This window comes from Girardinichthys multiradiatus, chromosome 20, assembly GCF_021462225.1.
Source record: "Girardinichthys multiradiatus isolate DD_20200921_A chromosome 20, DD_fGirMul_XY1, whole genome shotgun sequence".
NCBI lineage: Eukaryota > Metazoa > Chordata > Actinopteri > Cyprinodontiformes > Goodeidae > Girardinichthys > Girardinichthys multiradiatus.
Window position 1 is genome coordinate 28441913 of NC_061812.1, and position 24490 is coordinate 28466402.

The following is a 24490-nucleotide window of genomic DNA, read 5'->3' on the forward strand; positions in this document are numbered from 1 at the left end:
ATGGCTCAGTGGGCGGGAACTTTGGGCAGCCCTTCCGCTCATTTTCCCTAGTAACCCACATGGAAACCGATTTCCCTGTGTTTTGTGTTTCGGCTCCGACTACGGCAGTTTGAAAGAATTAAACAGAAAGCCGGCATTTTATCAGCCCTAAAGGAAACTAGTGATATCTACATTAAACATAAATAAAACAGCTATGAAGATAGAGGAAGTAAAAAGTAACACGAAAACTCAAAGGATCGCCGCACACAGTCACGTTAAAGGACTGGGGCTAGACGAGGCCGGGAATGCTAAACAGGCAGCATGTGGATTGGTTGGCCAGGAGACTGCAAGAGAGGTACTATTCATGTTTCACTACATTGTTATCATTCATCTGTGCATGAACAATGTTAATTAAGATTTGTGTTGTAAGTAGGATTTAGCTCAGCCCAGGCCATGAAGTTCACCACATGCTAACGTGGTTAGCACCTATTTGTCGCTTTTTATTTTCAAAGTCATGAAGTGAGGATAAGGTTTAATCTGTTTATAAAATACAATTGAATAATTATAATAAACCCATGTTTGTACGATATTTGAAAAATTTCCTCTGCATTTGAACACGTAAGGCGCAAAGTGGACATGTTATACTCATGTTATATGCCACATGGAGACGTAGATAACATACAAAAAGAATATTATTGTTATACATGGTAGTAATGATGGAGGTCTTCTATCTGTAAGACCTACATATATAGTTACATAAGGAGTACAATAAGCCAAACACTCACATTGTTTTGGTTTCAAGACGCCTCATTAAACTGTATTTGATGTCATATTTTTGATGTCTTATTTTTAGAAAAAACTGATAAAAGTTAGGAGCATGCATGGGAATGTTATTCTAATCGTTTACGTTTTGATAGATTTTAAACTACTACCCATGTCAAAGAACCATGGGCACATTTTTATAGTCAATGTTTGCACAAATTTGTTTATGTCTTTTATAAAATCACAACCGACAACCAAAAACTGAGAATTACAAGTCCTTCTCAAAATATTAGCATATTGTGATAAAGTTCATTATTTTCCATAATGTCATGATGAAAATTTAACATTCATATATTTTAGATTCATTGCACACTAACTGAAATATTTCAGGTCTTTTATTGTCTTAATACGGATGATTTTGGCATACAACTCATGAAAACCCAAAATTTCTATCTCACAAAATTAGCATATTTCATCCGACCAATAAAAGAAATGTGTTTTTAATACAAAAAACGTCAACTTTCAAATAATCATGTACAGTTATGCACTCAATACTTGGTCGGGAATCCTTTAGCAGAAATGACTGCTTCAATGCGGCGTGGCATGGAGGCAATCAGCCTGTGGCACTGCTGAGGTCTTATGGAGGCCCAGGATGCTTCGATAGCGGCCTTTAGCTCATCCAGAGTGTTGGGTCTTGAGTCTCTCAACGTTCTCTTCACAATATCCCACAGATTCTCTATGGGGTTCAGGTCAGGAGAGTTGGCAGGCCAATTGAGCACAGTGATACCATGGTCAGTAAACCATTTACCAGTGGTTTTGGCACTGTGAGCAGGTGCCAGGTCGTGATGAAAAATGAAATCTTCATCTCCATAAAGCTTTTCAGCAGATGGAAGCATGAAGTGCTCCAAAATCTCCTGATAGCTAGCTGCATTGACCCTGCCCTTGATAAAACACAGTGGACCAACACCAGCAGCTGACACGGCACCCCAGACCATCACTGACTGTGGGTACTTGACACTGGACTTCTGGCATTTTGGCATTTCCTTCTCCCCAGTCTTCCTCCAGACTCTGGCACCTTGATTTCCGAATGACATGCAGAATTTGCTTTCATCTGAAAAAAGTACTTTGGACCACTGAGCAACAGTCCAGTGCTGCTTCTCTGTAGCCCAGGTCAGGCGCTTCTGCCGCTGTTTCTGGTTCAAAAGTGGCTTGACCTGGGGAATGCGGCACCTGTAGCCCATTTCCTGCACACGCCTGTGCACGGTGGCTCTGGATGTTTCTACTTCAGACTCAGTCCACTGCTTCCGCAGGTCCCCCAAGGTCTGGAATCGGCCCTTCTCCACAATCTTCCTCAGGGTCCGGTCACCTCTTCTCGTTGTGCAGCGTTTTCTGCCACACTTTTTCCTTCCTACAGACTTCCCACTGAGGTGCTTTGATACAGCACTCTGGGAACAGCCTATTTGTTCAGAAATTTCTTTCTGTGTCTTACCCTCTTGCTTGAGGGTGTCAATAGTGGCCTTCTGGACAGCAGTCAGGTCGGCAGTCTTACCCATGATTGGGGTTTTGAGTGATGAACCAGGCTGGGAGTTTTAAAGGCCTCAGGAATCTTTTTCAGGTGTTTAGAGTTAACTCGTTGATTCAGATGATTAGGTTCATAGCTTGTTTAGAGATCCTTTTAATGATATGCTAATTTTGTGAGATAGGAATTTTGGGTTTTCATGAGCTGTATGCCAAAATCATCCGTATTAAGACAATAAAAGACCTGAAATATTTCAGTTAGTGTGCAATGAATCTAAAATATATGAATGTTAAATTTTCATCATTACATTATGGAAAATAATGAACTTTATCACAATATGCTAATATTTTGAGAAGGGCCTGTAGTTTTGGTCCATTAAAGTCCGATTAGTTCATCACAAAAAACAAGAAATCAGATATTTTTGTTTTTGTTGCTTTATTTCTTTGAATTATTTGATTATAACCATGAAAGTAACCCCCCTCCTCTTATTGCATGTTGTCCATGAAAAATAAAACATCGTTTCATTTTATTTATTAGTTTTATCAGGCTATGATTTTTCTTATTCCTCAGGCCTGTGGGATCATTGTTGAGATGATCCGCTCAAAAAAGATGGCAGGAAGAGCAGTTGTGTTGGCAGGACCTCCAGGAACAGGGAAGGTTTGTGTATTTTTTTTCCAAAGTGTTGAGATACAAGTACAAGTTTATCAACTACGAGTTTTAACTTGAATGATGATTGTTTTTCTGGCCTCTCATTTCTGCTTCCCAACCTTCAGACTGCCCTCGCTTTGGCTATGGCGCAGGAGTTGGGAAACAAGGTGCCTTTCTGTCCCATGGTTGGCAGTGAAGTGTACTCATCTGAAATTAAAAAAACAGAAGTACTTATGGAGAATTTTAGGAGGGCGATTGGTAAGTTTCCCTAAACTCTTTGTATTTCATTAATTCTGTGCTATTTACACACCGACACAATTAGGCTACGTTCAGACTACAGGTCTTAATGCTCAAATCCGATTTTTTTTCAAGAATCTGATTTTTTTTTTGTGTGTGGTCGTTCACATTACTCTGAAAATGTTGCAGCTCCAAACTGACCTGCATGCGCATAAGAACAAGAAGAGCGTCGTCAAGCACGGCACAACAGTAAACACAGAGAAATAGGTGTTAAGTTCTTTTTCTAAAGAAATGTGACTTGAAAAAGTCAGATATGAGCCAGATATGAGCGTTCACACTTGTTCTAAAATGTCTGTCCTGGTCACTTGACCCCCAAAAAATCAGATTTGGGCCACATTTGCATGCAGTGTAAACTTACTGGTGTAAAATACTCAGTATTTTTTGCAAAAAAGTCTCATATTTTCCTTTTTTATCACTTTAAGATGACTCAGATCCTGGCAGTAGGAAAAAATAGAACACTATTATGGAGGTGTTTTTTTTTTTCTCGATAAAAGCAATGCAAAAACACAATCCATCCCTTTCTATTGCTTTAACATCACTAGACACACTGTTTGAAAAGAGTGTTGTGCACTTGTACTTAGTCCCCTTTACTCTGATACCCGTAAGTAAAACCAATAAGCTGTGGAGAAGTGTAAAGCAATGTCAGGTATTAAAACAATATTTTATATTGTTGATCTCACAGGGTATTGTGATACCCTTTCCATTTTGGAATGGAGAAGGTATGATACAACCATATACCTACCAAGACATGGCCATTCACCTAAACCGACCAGGCTAGATCCACAGACCAGCTGGGAGAATCTGTATGCAGGACAGCTATTAGCCGTCCCCTCCACAAATCCATGAGAAGTCATGTTTGCAGTTTGCCACAAGCCATAAAACAGAAGGTGCTCTGGTCCTGGAAAGCAAGCTGAACGTTCAGCTTACAAGCAAAACTCTGGGGGTACAAGATAATGGGGATGCTTTCTTCCTCAAACACACCGCTAGAGTTAGAATGGAGTGTTTGGAGCAAAGCAGTTTCAAGACCAATAATGGGCAAATTGACTAAATACAATTGTTTGCCACACTTTTTAGATTTTTTATTTTTTTTTTAATCATACTTTCTTTCCCTTCCACATCACAGTTTTACACAACTTTGTGTGAGTCTATCACATAAAATCTATGACGTAAAATCCTCATAACGTAGATTGGAGTTTGTAGTTTAAACATGACTAAATGTATGGTACCTATACTTTTGCAAAGGAAAGTATAAAGGGTTTCTCTAAAGCAAGGAGGTATCATTGGAGCAGCTTGACGCTGCTGTCGTTAGCTAACACTTGATCGTAGATTTACAGGGAAGGGTTAGTCTGACTGATGATGTTACCTGTTCACTGGCGAGGACACGGAGCTTGAATAGAGACAGAGTTGGTCAACGGCACATTCGCTGCAGCCCTAGAAGCTATTTTGCAGAAACTTGTGGGGTGGAGTTCATCTGACGTTTGTCATCACCTTGTCAGTATCAGCTCTGCAACACAGTCCCTGCTTCAAGCACAGCTCTCTGAGCCTCAACATGGTCGACCAGGCACCTGTGTGCTGCTCATACTCAGATCCACAGCCTGTGTGAAAGAGGTGTGATCATGTTACACTGATGCTCTGGCATTTCCCTGGCACACACACGTTCTTTCCTGTAATAAAAGACATTATTCAGCAGTCTGAAAGATGTGACGGCTTAGCTGACACAGGAATATAAAGACCTGATTGATCCTCGTTATGAAGTGTGTCTGTGTGTGTGTGTACGTTCAGGTCTACGCATCAAAGAAACAAAGGAGGTGTATGAAGGGGAGGTGACAGAGCTGACCCCATGTGAGACGGAGAATCCTATGGGTGGCTACGGAAAAACCATCAGCCACGTCATCATCGGTCTGAAAACAGCCAAAGGCACCAAGCAGCTCAAGGTCAGATTTAGGGATTTAAACTTTATCTGTTTGTCTTCTATCGTTAGTAAAGAATCTTTAGACGCAAAGTGTTTCATGCAACAAAATGTGAAAGTTATTATACACAGATAAATAAAAGAAGTAGTTTTTATAATTGTGTAAAGTAAATGACATGAATTCTCCTGAGCTTTACTTGTAGGGGTCAGATTAATATTTTTGGGAGCAATTGTGCTCATTTTAAAGGATAGTTTGTGTAATATAGTGTTGACCTTAAAGGTACTTTTGTGTTTTCTCTAGTTGGACCCCAGCATTTATGAGAGTCTTCAGAAAGAGCGTGTCGAAGTGGGGGACGTCATCTACATCGAAGCTAACAGTGGTGCTGTCAAGGTATTTATTTATTTATTGCAAAACAGAAATTATTTTGTTTCAGAATTCAAAAGGTGTGAGTTTGGGTTCTGACTGCATGAGCTGTAGTTAAAAAGCGAACACTCTGTCTTCCTCTCTTTAATGATTTTCTTTGAATAAACATTGTCTTCTTCTATCAATGCCTGTAAAGACAAAAAAAGGCTAAGCTTGACCGATGCCGATTTCCAGTTTCCTTTGCAGTCTTTACCCTGACCTGCCGATTACAATTTTTTTTCATCTTCTAAGTAATGACTAATAAAAATGTATTTTACTGCATGTTGTTTGACAGGAGAAGTTTGAAAATTATCCATGAAACATTTGTAGGATCCCTGACTGAGGATGTTGATCAGTCATAGATCCACTGCACTGCCACAACACTTCATTTTCATATCAATTAGGGTTTTACAACATATGGAAAATTGATGGTCAGCACATTGTTGTCTTATAGCATTATAGACCAAAGCACTTATGCTTATGTCTATATATTTTTGTTGGTATTTTTGTTTTTAGCAGCAGAAAATGTTTACGACGAATGAAGATGTTTTGCTAAAACTGAAGAAGCTGTGTTGTAATTCTGCTTTTAGAGCAGCTGTACCCGCATCCATTCCTATGTCGTTGGAATGGAGATACACTTTTTTAAATATCTGCAGCTCTAGGTGGCTCACTATCTAGAGTTCATGTTTGCAGCGAACTCAGAGCAGAAAGACAATAAGGCTCTATACTGAAGTAGTTCTTTAGTAGAAATCTGGTTTTTTTTTTTCCTCTAAGAACTATAACAGTGTATTTGCATACAGATGCTCATTCTGTGGTTATTAAAATGATTGCAGGAGTTTTGCGGGAACAAATAAATGGTAGAATCTATTATGAGTATCCGCAGCACTTTGTTTGCTGTTATACCAGATACTTTTGTCATTTCCAGCCAAATGAAGCCCGTTTGTCAACAAGGAAATAAGGAATGCTTCAAAGCAAAAACAGTAAATGTGTAAATGTCACAAGAAAACAGAATTTCTTTCTGAGGCCAAAGTTGAGTTTTTTTTTTGTCCCATCCTCTTCTGGCCTTCGTGGTGGCATTATGCTTTCATCTCTCTCCGCCCAGCATGAAGCTCTGCTGCAGTCCTGCATGAACCTCTCATTCCTGCAGCCCTTCATTCTCTGTCTTATCTTTACATCTCTCTCAGCACAGTGGGGCTTGTGGCCTGCGCTGATAGGCTGTGATGACTGTTCTTTTAATCGCTGCAGGTGGGCTGGTGGGGCTCGGGTTGGCTGTAGTCGGAGGGCTGGGTGGCACATTTGTTTCTGTTGACAGCAGTCTCATGACCCGTTTGATCCTTCAGCCAAAAGCTTTCTCTCTGCGATGAGCTGGCAGCAGGATCACACACCTGCTCTCAGTCCTTCAGCTCTGCTTCTCTAGTAAGATGAGACATTCGTTAAGAGTTGTTTATCATTGTCTCTACAGAGACAAGGCCGCTGTGACACCTTTGCAACAGAGTTCGACCTTGAGGCAGAGGAGTACGTCCCACTTCCCAAAGGTGATGTCCACAAGAAGAAGGAGATAGTCCAAGATGTCACACTGCATGATCTGGATGTTGCAAATGCCCGGCCACAGGTGCATAAACTGATTTACAAACCTGAAACATAATGTATATATTCATTTTAAGAAAGATCGGTAAGCATAAATTGTCTCACCCCAGGGAGGTCAGGACATTCTCTCTATGATGGGACAGCTGATGAAGCCCAAAAAGACAGAAATCACAGGTACTACAAGAACCCCTCGACTCCCAGGATCTGAATGTCCCAAGTTGACTATCCTACACTGTCTGCCGTTCTTTTCCCACCTCAGATAAACTTCGCGCTGAGATCAACAAGGTGGTGAACCGCTACATCGACCAGGGCGTGGCCGAGCTCGTACCGGGGGTGCTGTTTGTTGACGAGGTGCACATGCTCGACATCGAGTGTTTCACCTATCTCCACCGTGCTCTGGAAAGCAGCATCGCCCCGATTGTGGTGTTTGCATCCAACAGAGGAAAATGTTTGATAAGGTGAGAGCCGGGATGTGCATTTGCTTAGAAAGAAAAGATAAAGTTTCAGTGTTAAAACAATGTGATGTTGTTTTTCAGGGGGACAGAGGACATTAGCTCTCCACACGGGATCCCACTGGACTTACTGGACAGGGTCATGATAATCCGCACCATGCTGTACACGCCACAGGAGATTAAACAGGTGAGTCTGCCAGGATCTCTGGTGCATGGCTTGTTGTTACGTGTGGCTAAAAAGGCTGCGGTTTTTAGATCATCAAGATCCGTGCTCAGACCGAGGGGATTGGCATCAGCGAGGAGGCCATCACACATCTAGCAGAGATCGGCACCAAAACAACCCTCAGGTAGATACATTCTGGATGTTTCCAAGCAGATCTGAAGGTTTAATACACTCTGTCTGTGGTTAGTTTTATTTTTTTATTTAAAGATCTAACGGCCGAGTTCATAAACAGGCTGGAAAAGGCTGGAATTTTTGTGTTTTCTAATAAAAAGAAAACCGAGTATGGAAGATACTGTTTCCAGAATTTACTTTTTTGGCCTGAAAAATATGCATGAATGATATAATAGGAGCATAGTAGGGGTGCAAGTTATCGATTATTGGGTTAATCTGAAGGTAATTTATCTTATTGATTGACTAACAAATAATTGATAAGTGGCCATTTTCTGAAAAACTGAGTTTTCTCTTGTATTGAGAGGGTCTTTCCCTAATGTGAAGGGCTACATTTTATATGCAGAATTTAAAAAAAGAATCACATCTCTATATTTTCACCGTTTTCTGTGCCAGTTTGTATGGGAAGAAACTTGTGCCATCTGAAACTGAATTTGAATTGCTCAGACTGAATCTGTATTTGTGTAATTTGAAATGAATGCATTCAGGTCTGAAATTCAATTTCAGTTCCAAAATTCAGTTTTTTGTGTCCCACATCCGGGTCCTTGAAGCCACAGATTAATCAAACACAGATTTACTGATTTACGGATGTCATTCACTATTGTTGTGTCCAAATTCAGGACTGCATTCTTTTGAAGGACGCATTTGTAGGCCGATAACGTCCTGGATGAGTCAACGAATGCTGTCCAATCTCCAAGGTTCCAACAAATGCGTCCTAATCCCCAGATTTGAAAGATGGGTCCGGTGTATCCTCCGTGTCCCACCATATCCCATGATTCATTGCGGGTCGAAGTAGATTATTCAAACGGAAGTAGCAAAGGCCGGAGGAGAGAGGAAAGTTGTGAATAAAATTGGATATATTGCACATTCTGTGAAACAACTGAACTTTTACTATGTTTTTAAACAAGAATGTAGATGTGTAAACCTAAAATATCTGATCAGTTTATCAAGATATCATTTAATTGGACAAATGCGCCGATGTGTTCGTCCGCTGCCCCAGCAGCCAGCTCGCCTCGCCAGCTGTCAGCTGACTGGGTGGTTGAGTTGCGCTAAACCCCCAGAGAACAGCTGACTCCCGGCACATTGTTTTCAAAATCCTGCTGAGTTTCCCCAATGGATGGAAGGTAAACAGATATAAGTCAGTCAGATGAAATCTAATATTAATGTTTGGTTTATTTATAATTATTATTATTATAATGCTCTGCAAATAAACTGATTTAAACTTTGTTCCTAAAGTTAATATGTTAGTGTTTAAGTTGTTTAAAGCTTTACAAATAAATTAAACAAATGGTATTTGTCATCAATGTATTTTATCTAGTGTTAGATTTTTATATCTATGAACACAAAAAATATTTTCAACATTTTAAATTGCTGAATAATGAACAAGATCATAAAACAATAACAAAACAGCATTATAAGCCATCAGCAATATGTAAAAGGGTAAATAAAAAGTTATTTACAGTAGAGACAGCGTTATTAACCTTCAGGCTCCATTTGTTCGCCTTCATCGCTCTGCACTTCACGCTAACACGGTTGCTAGGCAACAGACGTTACGCTGAGGTAAGGGCAAGAGAAACGCAGACCGACATAACACCGATGACACACTATGCTAATCTGGCATGTTTAGCTAATAGCTACAGGTAGCATAAGTGTTGCTGTTTGACCATCATTTGTTTACATGATGCTTCTTATAGACGCTCATTTGACTTGGTGATTGACATCCACCAAGCTCATAAATGCTGCACTGTTCCAGCTCAACATGCCATAAAGGAAGTTTAACCTGATGTGAAACGTAAATCGATTAATATGTGGCTAACCTCAAGGACCTGGATGTGTGACACAAAAAACTGAATTTTGGAACTGAAATTGAATTACAGACCTGATAGTGAAAGTAGTCAAACTGACTTTTTAATACAACGAAATACATTTTAAAAGCAAATGAATTCAGTTTCAAACCATAAAATTCAGTTTAGTGAAATTCATTTTCAAACCAATGTATTTCATTTAAAATTGCACAAATACAAATTCAGTCAGAGCAATTCAGTTTCTGATGGCACAAGTTTCTTCCCATACAGTTATATTAAATACTGACGGAATAAACAAAAAAGTTGGGTTTTCTCACACATTACTAAACCTAGACATATTTATAAAATATAACAAAACAGGAACCTATTAGGTTACTGAACAGGAAAAAATACGGTGAACAGAATAAAATATGTGAAACATTTTAGTCCCTCATAAACAGTGAGATGTATAACTATCATTTAAAGACAGGGAAAGCGGACATTATCAGTTAAACCAATGAAACAAATTTGAACCTAATAAAGCATTATTAGACAGTTAAATTTAAGTGTATTATTTATTTGCATTCCTAGTGCATGGTGTCAATGTATTACTAAGGGGAAAGGTTGGGTATAACTTTAAGAGCTTTGTGGTGGTAAAGTTAGTTGCCTGCACTGCTCAGAAGGTGTTTTGGGTGTTTTTTTTTATCATTTTAGCAGCCCAAGAGATTTGCAAAGCTATAAATTGCTCCTTTTTAATGGTCCATTAGCAGAAAATGTTTGTCCTATCTGTTTCCAAAGATAAACATTATCATTATTTGATGGATTAAGTATTATTTGAAATCAAACCACAGGTAGAAATGGCTTTAAAAACTAATAAAATGTTTGGTTATATGCAAATCAATATAATGTTCTCCTATGATAAATGGAGATGTTTGCCTCGCTGCTTATATTTCCCATTTCCTCTCAGGTATGCAGTACAGCTGCTAACACCAGCCAGCTTGCTGGGCCGCGTTCAGGGAAAAGACACCGTGGAGAGGGAGCAGGTCGAGGAGATTAATGAGTTGTTCTACGACGCCAAGTCTTCAGCCAAAATCCTCCAAGACCAGCACCACAAGTTCATGAAATAAAACTCCATTCAGCTTTTCTGCAACGCAGATGTTCGCTTCCTCTTTCTGTTGTTGTTTGCTTCGTTGCATTTTGAGCTGTGCATCCAGTGTTGCTCCTTATCACATTTCCTCCTCCATGTCTTTACTGTAGTAATTCTGTTCTAATGGATTTAGAGTTTAATATTTTTTGTTGACTTTTTTGGAATAAAATGAGAAAATGTCTATGTTACAATGTTTACAGTGACTGTTTTCTTCTTCATGTCTGGTGTATTAGATTTTTACACTTTTACTCTAAAAACAGTCCTGCATGTTTTATAATGTGGCATAATACTCTTCAAATAATTTAGCAGTTTGTTACTGTGCCATTAGTGTAAAGCTGTTGGTTGTTAATGTATTGATAAAGAAGCTACAATTCCAGTTTTAAACTTCAGTCTGACTGTTAAAATTCAGATGAAAGTATCTTGGTAAAATGTGAAATATATTGAACTAAAATGAGTTGATCGGTACTATTTAGTGTGGTACAGCACCCTTCTATCTTCTATTGCAGTAATCAAATATGACAGAAAAACTAAATTGTAACTTTTAATTAGAGTTTATTTATTCAGAAGGTAAAAGAAATCCAACATTAAGAAATAAATGTTCTTTATAAAATCAACTTTTCCACCCTTACTGGCTCCCATAACTATTCCTTTTATACAAACACTGCTGAAGCATTTTATCAGTGTCGATGAGCTTTTAAATGGTAATCCACGGCTTCCTGTTTTACTGAGGTATAAAGATAAGTAGACACAGAAGCCCATTGTGCTCACAATGGGAAAGACAGCAGAACATGCTATTCAAAATAACCAAATGTGTGTTGATCTTCATAGGTCAGCAAATGGGTATACAGAAAATAACATTCACCTCAACCTGCCCAAGTTTACAGATCAATAGTTAAAAAGTTTGAAATAGTTTTAAATTTTCCTTCCACTTACACAAATCCCTTCAGCCACCCAAGGTAGTTGGGTATTTTAGATAATTACAAGAAATGTTCTCCCATCGTGACTAAACTTGTGAGGTTAAGCCTCTGCCACATTTTCTGCCACAGTTGTTGGTGTAACTAAAAACAGGATTTGGCTAAAAAAGCAAAGAAATTAAGCACATTTTTCAATATCAAATTCTATAATGTATATAAAATATGAATGTCATTTATGAAGCATACACTCGTACTCGTCGTCTTCCGCTTTATCCTGGACCGGGTCGCGGGGGCAGCAGACTCAGCAGAGATGCCCAGACATCTCTGTCTAAACGTGTATGAAGCATACATATATATATACAGGGGTTGGACAATGAAACTGAAACACCTGGTTTTAGACCACAATAATTTATTAGTATGGTGTAGGGCCTCCTTTTGCGGCCAATACAGCATCAATTCGTCTTGGGAATGACATATACAAGTCCTGCACAGTGGTCAGAGGGATTTTAAGCCATTCTTCTTGCAGGATAGCAGCCAGGTCACTACGTGATACTGGTGGAGGAAAACGTTTCCTGACTCGCTCCTCCAAAACACCCCAAAGTGGCTCAATAATATTTAGATCTGGTGACTGTGCAGGCCATGGGAGATGTTCAACTTCACTTTCATGTTCATCAAACCAATCTTTCACCAGTCTTGCTGTGTGTATTGGTGCATTGTCATCCTGATACACGGCACCACCTTCAGGATACAATGTTTGAACCATTGGATGCACATGGTCCTCAAGAATGGTTCGGTAGTCCTTGACAGTGACGCGCCCATCTAGCACAAGTATTGGGCCAAGGGAATGCCATGATATGGCAGCCCAAACCATCACTGATCCACCCCCATGCTTCACTCTGGGCATGCAACAGTCTGGGTGGTACGCTTCTTTGGGGCTTCTCCACACCGTAACTCTCCCGGATGTGGGGAAAACAGTAAAGGTGGACTCATCAGAGAACAATACATGTTTCACATTGTCCACAGCCCAAGATTTGCACTCCTTGCACCATTGAAACCGACGTTTGGCATTGGCATGACCGACCAAAGGTTTGGCTATAGCAGCCCGGCCGTGTATATTGACCCTGTGGAGCTCCCGACGGACAGTTCTGGTGGAAACAGGAGAGTTGAGGTGCACATTTAATTCTGCCGTGATTTGGGCAGCCGTGGTTTTATGTTTTTTGGATACAATCCGGGTTAGCACCCGAACATCCCTTTCAGACAGCTTCCTCTTGCGTCCACAGTTAATCCTGTTGGATGTGGTTCGTCCTTCTTGGTGGTATGCTGACATTACCCTGGATACCGTGGCTCTTGATACATCACAAAGACTTGCTGTCTTGGTCACAGATGCGCCAGCAAGACGTGCACCAACAATTTGTCCTCTTTTGAACTCTGGTATGTCACCCATAATGTTGTGTGCATTTCAATATTTTGAGCAAAACTGTGCTCTTACCCTGCTAATTGAACCTTCACACTCTGCTCTTACTGGTGCAATGTGCGATCAATGAAGACTGGCTACCAGGCTGGTCCAATTTAGCCATGAAACCTCCCACACTAAAATGACAGGTGTTTCAGTTTCATTGTCCAACCCCTGTATATACGTGATACATGTATGATAGGTGAGAAATTAGGTGTGGACAAAGTAAGCACAATTGCTGTGGTGTCCCAAAGTGTGGCCCGTGGACCATTTGGAGCTCTGAATGATTTGGTGCGGCCTGTTAACGTTGCCACTGCTGTCAGTCGAGTAGTTCAAATTTGGCCTGCCAGCACAGGTGGTTAGGTAAACCTTTTCCCTCCAATTTCTAGGTAGAGAATTTCACTGATAAATTACAATCTTTTTAAAATTGAAGATTTTATAAATAACACAAAGTATGCCTTTTTTGCTTTAATTTTAATTTCATAGTCAGTAGGACCACAGTGACTAGTCAAAATCATACTTAGGTTTACCCATTATTAAACTTTGCTAAATACAGTGAGCATTTTTGAAGAAACAGTGACTCATATACTGTTCTTATAGACAAAAAAATAAATAAATCCAGACCAAGAAAGTAGGTAATAATAAACTCAAATAACTTTAGAAATCAAATGCCTTTTTTAAATAAGACATACCTTTTCATGTTTTAGATCCAACATGATACAGATTGCTTTTCTACAAAATAAAATCTGACTATTGTATGCTTAGTTCATTGTTGGGCAAATAAAAATAAAAACATTTCACAAATCACTTTTGTGTTTTTTCATTTTAAAATTTTTATATTCTTGTAGGCTTGCGCATACATTCAACAGAACAACTTTGGCCTGCGTAACCAGGCATTATGGGACACCACTGTATTGTACAAGTCTATGAGTGCCTCCTAGTGGTCAAATAATTATCTCAATTAATGAGAAGGTAGGTCTAACTGTTGTATCAGCCAGGTCAGGCATTGGACATGACTAGGTGACAGAATCTTCATCAGCGCAGAGAGAGCATCTGCATAAAGCAGTATGACATTTGTGTAGTGCACAAATACATTTTGAAGCTTTGGTGCATATTTGGGGTATAAATTAGCTCTGAAGGTCATGCAGTGGAAATTTTTGGCAAAACAAAAATTTGTGACGGCCTGACTTTTAGCTTGAGATCCCATTGTTCTATGCAGCCATGTTGGATGAGTAGAAAGGCGAGATTTGCCTAAAGCTACAACTCTTCATAATGATGGCAACACAATAATGCCTCTGGATGTTCTTAACTGGTGGAGTTCTGCGAGACTGCTGAGGGCAACTGGCATCGTCGAACAAAAAGATATGCTTTGCACTGTTAGATGGAGGCTGGCTGTTCCATACCAAGCCCAGGTTCTTCATGGAGGGATATTAAATAGAAATTTGCCTTAATTGTATAGTTTATTTGATTTAGGAGTCTTACGTTGCTTTACGAGTAACTTTAAGCAACCATTAAACAGTTGGCTTTATTTTTTTGTTGTAGTATTTTTTTCCCCTTGTGTCTCAAGCTAGTCTGATCATCCTGTATTTATGTCCCCTTTCATTCTTGTTAGGTCAGTTTTATTCTGTCAAACAGAGAGTTTGGAGTTAGGTGGCTAAAATTGCTTGTTTTTAGTCCCTTTTTCTTTCACCTCCTTTATGGGCCCTGTGTTTTTTTTTTTGTCTTTTTTCCCCATATTTGAGGGAACAAAACCGCTTATTCCATAGTGGGTCATGGGGAAGCTGGTGCCTATCTCCAGCAGTCTATGGGCGAGAGGCGGGGTACACCCTGGACAAGTCGCCAGTCCATCGCAGGGCAACACACAAACAACCATACACACACTCATTCATACACCTAAGGGCAATTTAGAGAGACCAATTAACCTAACAGGCATGTCTTTGGACTGTAGGAGGAAGCCGGAGTACCTGGTGAGATCCCATGCAACAAAAACCCTGTTATATAAAATACTTTAAATGAAACTTTCTCAGAGCTTAGTGACGCAAGGCAGATTTGCAATATTTGGACGGTGGTGTTAGTACCAAGCAATGATGTTGGGGCACAGATTTTTCCATTTGAAACATAGCTGGCTATAAGAACCTATCATAAACAGAAAGTCCAAGTTAAAAAAATATCACATTTGTGCTTAAATTAACTGATCAAACAATTTATTGCTTTTGGCTGACTAATAGGTTTATTAAACATCTCTCAGCTGGCAGACGTTGTATGATTGGAAACATCAAAAAATGCTTTTGACAATAATTCAAACAAGGGATCCTCAGCACATGATAAGAGGCGGCGATCATCCGTCCTAACGAAGCTTCCTTTTACTTCCTGATCTGTCGAGCTGAGCGGGCGTTGAAAGCAGTCTCTGCTCCGGATCTCACTCCACTGAACACAGAGGGAGCAGCTTTACCCATTTTCTCTGCAAAGAACCAGAACAAATTAGAAGATATCCCTAAATATCAAACAAGCTGTTGAAAGACTGTTAACATATACCAAATATGGTTATATTTGATCCCGCTGGTAGGACTGGAATGTCCCATCATTAGAACCCTCTCTGTATATGGACTGGAAACTTCAGCATTAAAACATAACTCCCCTAACAGTCATTATGTGATCCCAGTTGTGATCCCACCAAATACAGAAAAGAAAGTTTCCTTCCACTGTCTTATGCAAACCTTGTGTCAAGTAACACTACCATAAATATGTGTATTAGCATCCTCACCGCATTCCTCCATCACTTCAAAAGTCTTGCTCTTCACTGTCCCACTACCACCAAGTTTGGTCTTTGCTTCAGTCAGGTCCTCTTCTCTCACTACAGGACGCTGCGTTTGTCCATCTTCCTGTGCAGGCTGAAGGGCAGAAACACTCAGTTTAACTAATACATATCTGCAGCAACTGAAAACTGTGAGGAAATTAAAAAATCTGGTCTCACTTGAGACATGGTGGTCATGAAAAAGAAGGTACTCAGCTGTAGATGTTCTCCTCTTCCTGTCAGTTGTCTCTCTGGTAGGCTGCCTCCCAGCACACGCTCACATATACAGACAATCTGGCAATGATTTCCCAGTGAACATTAAATCTGCTTTCAGGACATAAGTGAGCAGGCTCCTCCCATCTCCAGTTTCATAACAAAATGATGAGATCACAGCTAAAGCTTGTGTCATTAAACTTCACCTAACAAATCCTGGAGATGGGAAGATGGGATTTATTCTGTTCTTTTGCACTTTGCTTCCGTGGAAATGCTTTTTAATAACGCTAAGCACAATTTTAAGAGGATAACAGTGTGTTTTAATACATTGAACCTCTTGGCAGACTCTTTACTAATGTTTACTCTTACAGATATTGGTGAAAATCAGACAGTAAATTAAACCCACATTTCCCTTGTTAAAAAAAAAATGCTTTTCCCACCCACTCCAGCTCATTTACCAAACTGACATCTCTGTTTAGATTGTGACTAATCTAAATACATCGCACCAGCAAAGTGTTTCCCAGCAAAACCTCAAACTCGTTGAACCGTTCCTGTAACATTTGATTGCAGTATTCCTCATAAACTGAGTCCCAAACTATGAAAACACAAAGGTCAAGAAAGCGATCACTATGTTATTGAAATGTATTCAGTGATGCTTTAAACTTCCCAAATATGTAAAATTTAGATCTAAAAGAGTAGGAGGGCAGTGGGAAAGCACAGCCTCAGATTCACACTAAATGCTGATAAATTTCTCTTTTTGCCCAAACTCTCCCTCCCTGCTGGCTTTGCGTTTTTTACTTTTTGTTGCTGAAAAAAAAAAAACAGTCAGTCAGTCAGTCATGATAATTATCTGCATCCGTTACCATTAACTATGTAAGATACTCCTGGTCCAGTCACTGTATACTAATCAGTGTCTCTTACTTCAAAAAACACCCAGACATTGTCTCGTCTTTGTTTTTATTTCCCATAGAAAGTACTCCCAGCTCAGTGTTCCTGTAGTGAGCTGTTTGACTGTCCTAAATAAAGCCAATGACAAAGCTGTTACTGACAATAAATCTGTCTTGTTCTTTGCAATAGAAAGTACTACTAGCACAGGACTTCTGTGTTTAGCTATGTCTTTTTCCTGTATAAGACCATTGACAGATTACTGTTGTCATTAACCTTCTGTATCGTTTGCTTTTTGTTTCCCATAGAAACAACTGCTGACCCTACACACCTGTGATTTATATCTCTCTATTTGAAGAAGTTGTTTTTGTTTTGTCTGTTTTTTTCCTTTAACTATGCACTCTCTGATGTCCTTTCTCACTGAAAGTACTCCTGGCGCAAGAGCTCTGTGTTAATCTGTCTATCTCTCTAATGGAAGAAGCCATTACCAAAAGGTATTGCTCCCAATGTCTTTGCATAGTATGTATTTCTTTCCCATAAAAAGAATTGCTGACTCAGTGGGATTGTGTACAGCTGGTTCTGGTTCCCAGACAAAGCCAGTGATGGACCTATTGCTGCCAATAATTAAGTTTACTTTCTTTGCCATTGAAAGTAATTCTGGCTGAGCATCATGTGTCTTCTTCTAGCTGTGTCTCTTTCCTGGAGAAACTCATAAACTGAGCTATCACAGCCAAGAACTCATGGAAACTACTGCTGGCTCAGTAGTTCTGTGTTTAGCTGTGCCTCTTTCCTGGACAAAGTTGCCAACACAGTTATTGCTGTATAGTTATTACTGTAATGGATTATAACTAGGATTAAAATGGACTGTATGTAACAGGATTTGAAACTGACTGGGCTGAACCGGGTCGGTTTGAATAAAATTTTGCCTTAAGTGGATTCTGTGTACAGGATATGAATTGGACCTTGTATATCTAAAGATTAAATTCAATTGGCTTTAAGGAAATAAACCAAACTGAATTGAATCAGCACCATGATTATTAAATTTGTTTTGTTCATTCATCTCAACATTTTATAAACTTCACATTGAATTAGATTGCTCTTTTTTAGTCTGTACAATGCAAAATAGGTTGGTAACAGAAATCAACTGTACATTCATCTTTTCCATACTTAGATCCTGAAACAGAAATAACATTTGTCATACATTCTACCCAAGAATGTTAAAGTAAAAACATATGAAGTCCAATTAAAAAAATATTCCTCCATTGTCTCCTCTGTTTGACAGACAGCAACTAATATTCAGTTGCTAATCTGCTTGTAGATGTAAAATATTTATTTCTCAGCCGCAGCAGTCTGTGGTGTAATCAAGTGTGTTTCTTTCTGTAACGGTGCAACAACTGAGTCCTCACAAACTGAACCAGCCGAGTCTCTGTGAGAAGAACAGCCACCAGGACGAAAAGCAGACAAACACCTCCCACACCGATATGGACCATCCTGAGCAGCCAGCCGCCGTCGCAGCAGAAAGCGGCCTGATAATCGAGAATTAAGAAGCTGAATTTACTAAAATGAACAGGAATAAAACATTTAATGGTGCAATGTCTTGCAAAAATATTTATTAACCTTGAGCTTTATCACATTGTGTCATGTTACAACCACAAAACCTTTTGGAATTTAATGTGATAGGTATATACACTCACCGGACACTTTATTAGGTACACCTTTCCAGCTGCTTGTTAACGCAAATTTCTAATCAGCCAATCACATGGCAGCAGCTCAATGCATTTAGGCATGTAGACATGGTCAACATGATCTGCTGCAGTTCAAACCGCGCATCAGAATGGGGAAGAAAGTTGATTTAATTGACTTTGAATGTGGCATGGTTGTTGGTTCCAGACCGGCTGGTCTGAGTATTTCAGAAACTGTTGATCTACTGGGATTTTCACTCACTACCATCTCTAGGGTTTACAGAGAATGGTCCGAAAAAGAGAAAATATCCAGTGAGCAGCAGTTCTGTGGGCACAAATGCCTTGTTGATGCCAGAGGTCAGAGGAGAATGGCCAGACTGGTTCGAGCTGATAGAAAGGCAACAGTAACTCAAATAACCACTCGTTACAACCAAGGCATGCAGAAGAGCATCTCTGAACGCACAACATGTCGAACCTTGAAGCGGATGGGCTACAGCAGCAGAAGACCACACCGGGTGCCTTTCCTGTCAGCTAAGAACAGGAAACTGAGGCTACAATTCACACAGGATCACCAAAATTGGACAATAGAAGATTGGGAAAACGTTGCCTGGTCTGATGAGTCTCGATTTCTGCTGCAACATTCGGATGGTAGGGTCAGAATTTGGCGTCAACAACATGAACGCATGGATCCATCCTGCCTTGTATCAATGGTTCAGGCTGGTGGTGGTGGTGTAATGGTGTGGGGGATATTTTCTTGGCACACTTTGGGCCCCTTAGTACCAATTGAGCATCGTGTCAACGCCACAGCCTACCTGAGTATTGTTGCTGACCATGTTCATCCCTTTATGACCACATGGATGTCCAGCCGACAAATCCGCAGCATCTGTGTGATGCTATCATGTCAATAGGGACCAAACCCTCTGAGGAATGTTTCCAGTACATTATTGAATTTATGCCACAAAGGATTAAGGCAGTTCTGAAGACAAATGGGGGGTCCAACCCGGTACTTGCAAAGTGTGCCTAATAAAATGGCCAGTGTGTGTAGAAGCACCTAGTTATTAAATGAAAGGAAAATGACACACGGTTCTCAACAATAAAAAAAAAAAGAAATTTAAAAATCTGAAAACTGCAGTGTGCATTTTTATTCAGTTCCCCAAAGCTATTGGTTCTCACAGTTGCAACAAACTACAAGTCCTTTCATACGCTTTGCACATCTGGAGACTGAAATTTTTCCCCATTTGTCTTTGCTCGAGCTGAGTCAAATGAAATGAGTGCCAATTTTTAAATTTTGTTTATTCAGAAGGTAAAAGAAACCTTTACCTTCTGAATATTTTTTTAAGTCTTCCCGCAGATACTCACTTGGATTTAGGTGGACTTTGACTAGCAATGTTTTAGCAATGTTTTAAATGCAAAAGGAGAGGTTTGATTTAGCAATTCATCCATATGATTTTAGGCTATATCTGCATAATACTTCAACAATTTAATGACACCAATTGTGGGAAAATACTTATTTTAAATAATTTCCATTAATATGTAACTGGTGTTTCTGTTTTTCTCTATCACATAACATTTCCAGTAAAATACATTAAGGTTTGTGGTTGTAATGTAAAAAAAACCTGAAAGTTCAAGGAATATAAACACATTACAAAATAAAGCCCCTCTGTAGTACCTCAGAAACTGCTGTTACGACTGCGCTGGCAATAAGCGCCACCAGTAGGAGCGGGGAAGGTAAAAGGCCTCGCAGAGGTTTCCACTGACTGAACTGGAAGTAGTGGTGTATGTAGTGCAGGCTGTGGGAAATACGTAGGGCCATGTTTAGGCAGTTCGCCAGTATGAAGCCGATGCCACCGGACCACCAGGTCAGCATGTAGGAAAGGAAGAGGAAGGACACGGACAAAGCCAGCATGACCAGGTTATACCTGAGGACAAAACTCACGCAGTATTAGATTAAGAGATTACCGGTTGTGTGAGAACAATCAGCAACTTGTTTTGTCTATATTCTTACTTGTCGACTTCCTGTTTGCTCATGGCAGCAAATACAAAGCACTCCGTTAGTCCGTTTACAGCCAGGAGGAGAACATAGCAGCTGTAGCATCTCAGCAAACCAGGTCCTTCAAGTAAATTAACATAATTTCATACGAAGAACAGAAAATAATTATATTTGCTTCTGTTTTCAGCCGTGTGTGTGGCACATGTACCTGATCCACTGCTTAACAGAGCGCCGCCATATAGATCCAGAGCCAAGTGAGAGTATGCATATCCAAACACTGTGATAATCAGTCCAATCACCAGCACCAGTTTGAGCAAACACTCCAGGACCTCTGCTGCAATCGCCACATCTTCCTGGGTATGAAGCCACAGCATGAAGTGAGAAAAGCAAGGATTTACCACCTCATCATGTTCATGTTCGTTTACGCCGTTGAGACCTTTTTCTGACTTTCCACATTGTGTCCTCTCTCTAATACTTTGGCAAAGAAGATGTAAAAGCTCTCCTCGATGGGCAGGAAGATGAAGCGTGCCACCATGGAGCCCAGGTTGTTGACAATGTCATAGATTCCCTGGTCTCCGAAGCTGAGGACGTTCAGGAAGGTCATGACGTAGCGCTCCCCCTCGGTCAGGATCTGCTTCAGGAAGGACTGCTTAAAGAAGCTCCATGTGAGCTGGGCCACGGTCCAATCTACCAGTGGCTGCAAATACAGCAAATAGTCAGGATGTTAGAGTGAACAGTGTGATTTTATTTGCACATTATACAATCTGCAATGCATGACGTTGTTCCAGGTCAACAACCTCTCCTTCAGCTTTGCAAGGCAGCAGATCTCTGATATGCTGCAGAGGGAAGTTCTTCTTTGATGCTTCTTCAGAGCCCAAGAATCGAATGAAGTAAATGGCGTAGCACAACACCAGAAATCCTGTGTATACCAACTAAAGTAACAGCACAAATCATTACAACTACAAACTTGAATGTGTTTAAGTGAGGTTTTTATGCTATATATCAACAAGTAATGCATACTTATAAAGTGAAGGGAAAAACATATATGGTTTAAATTTTCTTACAAATAAAAATATAAAAAGTTTGGAGTGCATCTGTATTCTGCACAACATGGATTGTGGCCTATCAATTATACATTGAAGATTGTGATTTATATGCATTGTATTTGCAGAGCACATCAGGTGTTGTCTTACATGGGCTGCAGAGAAGATGTAAAGACCCCATTCGCGGGCAAATATCACCAACATCACAGTGACGCTGCACTTGGCGATCATAGCCAAGCTCTCAGAGATCACTTTCAGTCGGACAAACATGTGCGCTTGAGCCAAGACCCAGAGGGGCTCGGCCAGGAGCTCCTGCACTCCCGAGAAGGCAAACAGCACCACAGCAGGGCCATAGTGAGGGACCGTCTGGGCATCTGGGACCTCCAGGAGCCACAGCCACACACATCCAAGGAGGATGGCCCACAAAACACCAAGAGGCACTCTGAAGAATGAGACATAGAAAACGGCCTGTGAAGGGATGGATGGATGGATGGATGGATGGCTTGTCTTTTATACATAAGGAAATAGAATTGTAGATTTGCATATAGCACACAATTGAGCTGGATGATTGTTTTTTCTCACATTCCAATCATTGATGGCTGGTGTCCAGGAAATTTAACATGTGTCTCAGCCTAAACAAGCCCGATAAACGGGTCATTAGCAGGACTCTGTAGGACTGAGGGAATTCAGCCATATCATTCAGGAGTTTTGGACCAAGGACACATCTAAAAGTTGTAGAACATCGACCCTTTAGGACTGGGGTTAAAGACCCATATTATAGAAATTTCTTACACACAGGGATATATTTTAAGTGCTTATTTCTCTTAATTTTGATGATTATACCTTAACCTTAAAGCTAGAGAAAATGTGAAATTCAATTTCTCAGATAATTAGAGTATTACGTAAGACCAATAAAAGTTTGGAACAAAAGTGCCAGTCTTCGAAAGAGTATGTCCATATACTGTAGAGGGTTTGCACTGAATACTTGACCGAGGCTCTTTTTGCATGAATTACTGCATCAATGTAGAGTTGCACGGAGGTGATCCGCCTGTGTCTCTGCTGAGGTGTAATAGAACCCCAGGTTGCTCTGATAGCAGCCTTAGACCGTCTTTATTGTTAGCTCTGGTGTTGCTCATCTTCCTTTTGACAATAATCCATAGATTCTTTGAGAGGCACAGTTTGCTAGCCAAAATAAACAGTGACACCATGGTCACTGAACCAGCATTTGGTACCTTTGACAGTGGGCACAAGCCAAGTCCTGTTGGAAATGAAATGAGAATCTCCATAAAGCTTGTCAGCAGAAGAAAGCATGTAGTGCTTTCATGCTGGACTTTAAGCAACATGGATTCTGTGCCAACTCGCTCTTCATCCAGACTTTGGGACATTGATTTTCAAATGAAACGCAAACTTTACTTCCATCTGAAAAGAGGCATTTATGCTTAGCAATACTTAAGACCTTTTCATCCTTAGCCCAAGCCGGTGGCTCCTGATGTTATCTCTGGTTTAGACGTGACTTAACACAAGGAGGGCAACAGTTCTAGCTCATGTCCATGAGCTGTGTGTGTGTGGTGGGTCCAGCTACAGTCCACGCTTTGTGTATCAGCCTCAAACTCTGAAGCAGTCTTCACATTGCTCTCAATGCTGAAGTTACCTCTCACCACCACACTTTTTCCCTCCACTCAACTTTCCATTAATATCGCTGGATACAGCACAAAGAGAACAACCAGTTTCTTTAACAATCATCTTTACTGACTGTCTGCTAGACTTTTGTCGAGTCTGTATCCTCAACCATGATTGTATGGTCTGTAACATGGTCATAACACAACATTGCAGTATTAAAATGTACAAATTAACTGAAATAAACAACTATAATTACACTGTGTAATTAATCTATATATCAGTCCGAGCCTTCGAATTAAATGACTAACTTAACTTTTCAATGATACTCTAATCTACTGAGATGTATCTGCTTTTGTCCAGATCTGGATAATACTTAGATTTGCTCATGTATAACTTTATAAAGTAACTCACGTCAGCCATAGGAGGTTGATGACTTGTCTCCAGCTGCGTTTTGTCCCTGATTCTCCACTCAGACAGGCTCTCCTAAAAGCCTCTCTGGATAAAAACACCAACGTGGAATATAACAACGTGAGCCTGAATTATGGAGACACAGAGGAGAGCCACATGTTACAGCAGCAGGAGAACAGAAACTCAACACCACCTCCTGACTCTCTCTCCCTGCACCTGTTTCATTTACCTGACGTTCACCACCCCGATCAGCTCTTTAGAGACGAACCGCAGCGTGAAGGCGTTCAGGAGGAAGGTGAGAACACGGAACATCACCTGAGAAACACGAACGATTAAAGCAAAAACACAGCCGGGTCACACAGAGAACATGTAAGGGTTTATTCACCTGCAGCAGCACGTTATACGACGCCAAAGTGGACGCATTTTTCAGTACGTCCTGCGTGCTCATTTTGGACCTTCTACAAACTTCGGTCTGGAATGACGTCAAAGAGGAACCAGCTGATTTTTTCTGTCAAAAACCATCATAAAGTCGCTGCTAAGAACAGCTCATACAAATCGAGCAGTGGAACATAAGCACTTCCGTACACATTGTACGGAACACGTAAACGGT

General features: G+C 40.3%; 3 protein-coding genes across 3 annotated transcripts; 1 reads left to right on the forward strand and 2 right to left on the reverse strand.

Annotated features, from left to right (window-relative positions):
* Positions 1-38: 38 nt before the first annotated feature.
* On the forward strand, positions 39-11066 carry ruvbl1 (RuvB-like AAA ATPase 1). The gene is made up of 11 exons (XM_047347743.1): positions 39-334; positions 2831-2917; positions 3034-3166; positions 4988-5139; positions 5416-5505; positions 6980-7129; positions 7215-7278; positions 7364-7562; positions 7641-7743; positions 7812-7903; positions 10699-11066. Exons 1-11 carry the CDS (start codon positions 194-196, stop codon positions 10856-10858), a joined length of 1371 nt encoding a protein of 456 aa, XP_047203699.1. The 5' UTR covers positions 39-193; the 3' UTR covers positions 10859-11066.
* A 4366-nt stretch (positions 11067-15432) lies between these two features.
* On the reverse strand, positions 15433-16355 carry mustn1a (musculoskeletal, embryonic nuclear protein 1a). Its single transcript, XM_047348722.1, has 3 exons — positions 16220-16355; positions 16010-16136; positions 15433-15706 (listed from the first exon to the last, which is right to left on the reverse strand). Exons 1-3 carry the CDS (start codon positions 16235-16237, stop codon positions 15609-15611), a joined length of 243 nt encoding a protein of 80 aa, XP_047204678.1. The 5' UTR covers positions 16238-16355; the 3' UTR covers positions 15433-15608.
* On the reverse strand, positions 16010-24490 carry rft1 (RFT1 homolog). Its single transcript, XM_047348721.1, has 11 exons — positions 24266-24490; positions 24110-24195; positions 23884-24006; positions 22003-22294; positions 21607-21741; positions 21246-21506; positions 21018-21162; positions 20825-20930; positions 20489-20738; positions 16220-18663; positions 16010-16136 (listed from the first exon to the last, which is right to left on the reverse strand). The coding sequence occupies exons 1-10, from the start codon at positions 24326-24328 to the stop codon at positions 18499-18501; spliced, it is 1626 nt and encodes a 541-aa protein (XP_047204677.1). The 5' UTR covers positions 24329-24490; the 3' UTR covers positions 16010-16136; positions 16220-18498.

Coding starts and splice junctions, on each gene's coding strand:
- mustn1a (XM_047348722.1), bottom strand. Junction 15,707..16,009: donor TGAAGTGATGGAGGAATGCG/GTGAGGATGCTA, acceptor GGTTCTTTGCAG/AGAAAATGGGTAAAGCTGCT.
- ruvbl1 (XM_047347743.1), top strand. CDS start 194: ATGAAGATAGAGGAAGTAAAAAGTAACACGAAAACTCAAAGGATCGCC. Junction 3,167..4,987: donor GAATTTTAGGAGGGCGATTG/GTAAGTTTCCCT, acceptor GTGTACGTTCAG/GTCTACGCATCAAAGAAACA. Junction 5,506..6,979: donor CTAACAGTGGTGCTGTCAAG/GTATTTATTTAT, acceptor TTGTCTCTACAG/AGACAAGGCCGCTGTGACAC.
- rft1 (XM_047348721.1), bottom strand. CDS start 24,328: ATGAGCACGCAGGACGTACTGAAAAATGCGTCCACTTTGGCGTCGTAT. Junction 21,742..22,002: donor ACATCTTCTCTGCAGCCCAT/GTAAGACAACAC, acceptor CTGTTACTTTAG/TTGGTATACACAGGATTTCT. Junction 18,664..20,488: donor TCGTAACAGCAGTTTCTGAG/GTACTACAGAGG, acceptor CTCGATTATCAG/GCCGCTTTCTGCTGCGACGG.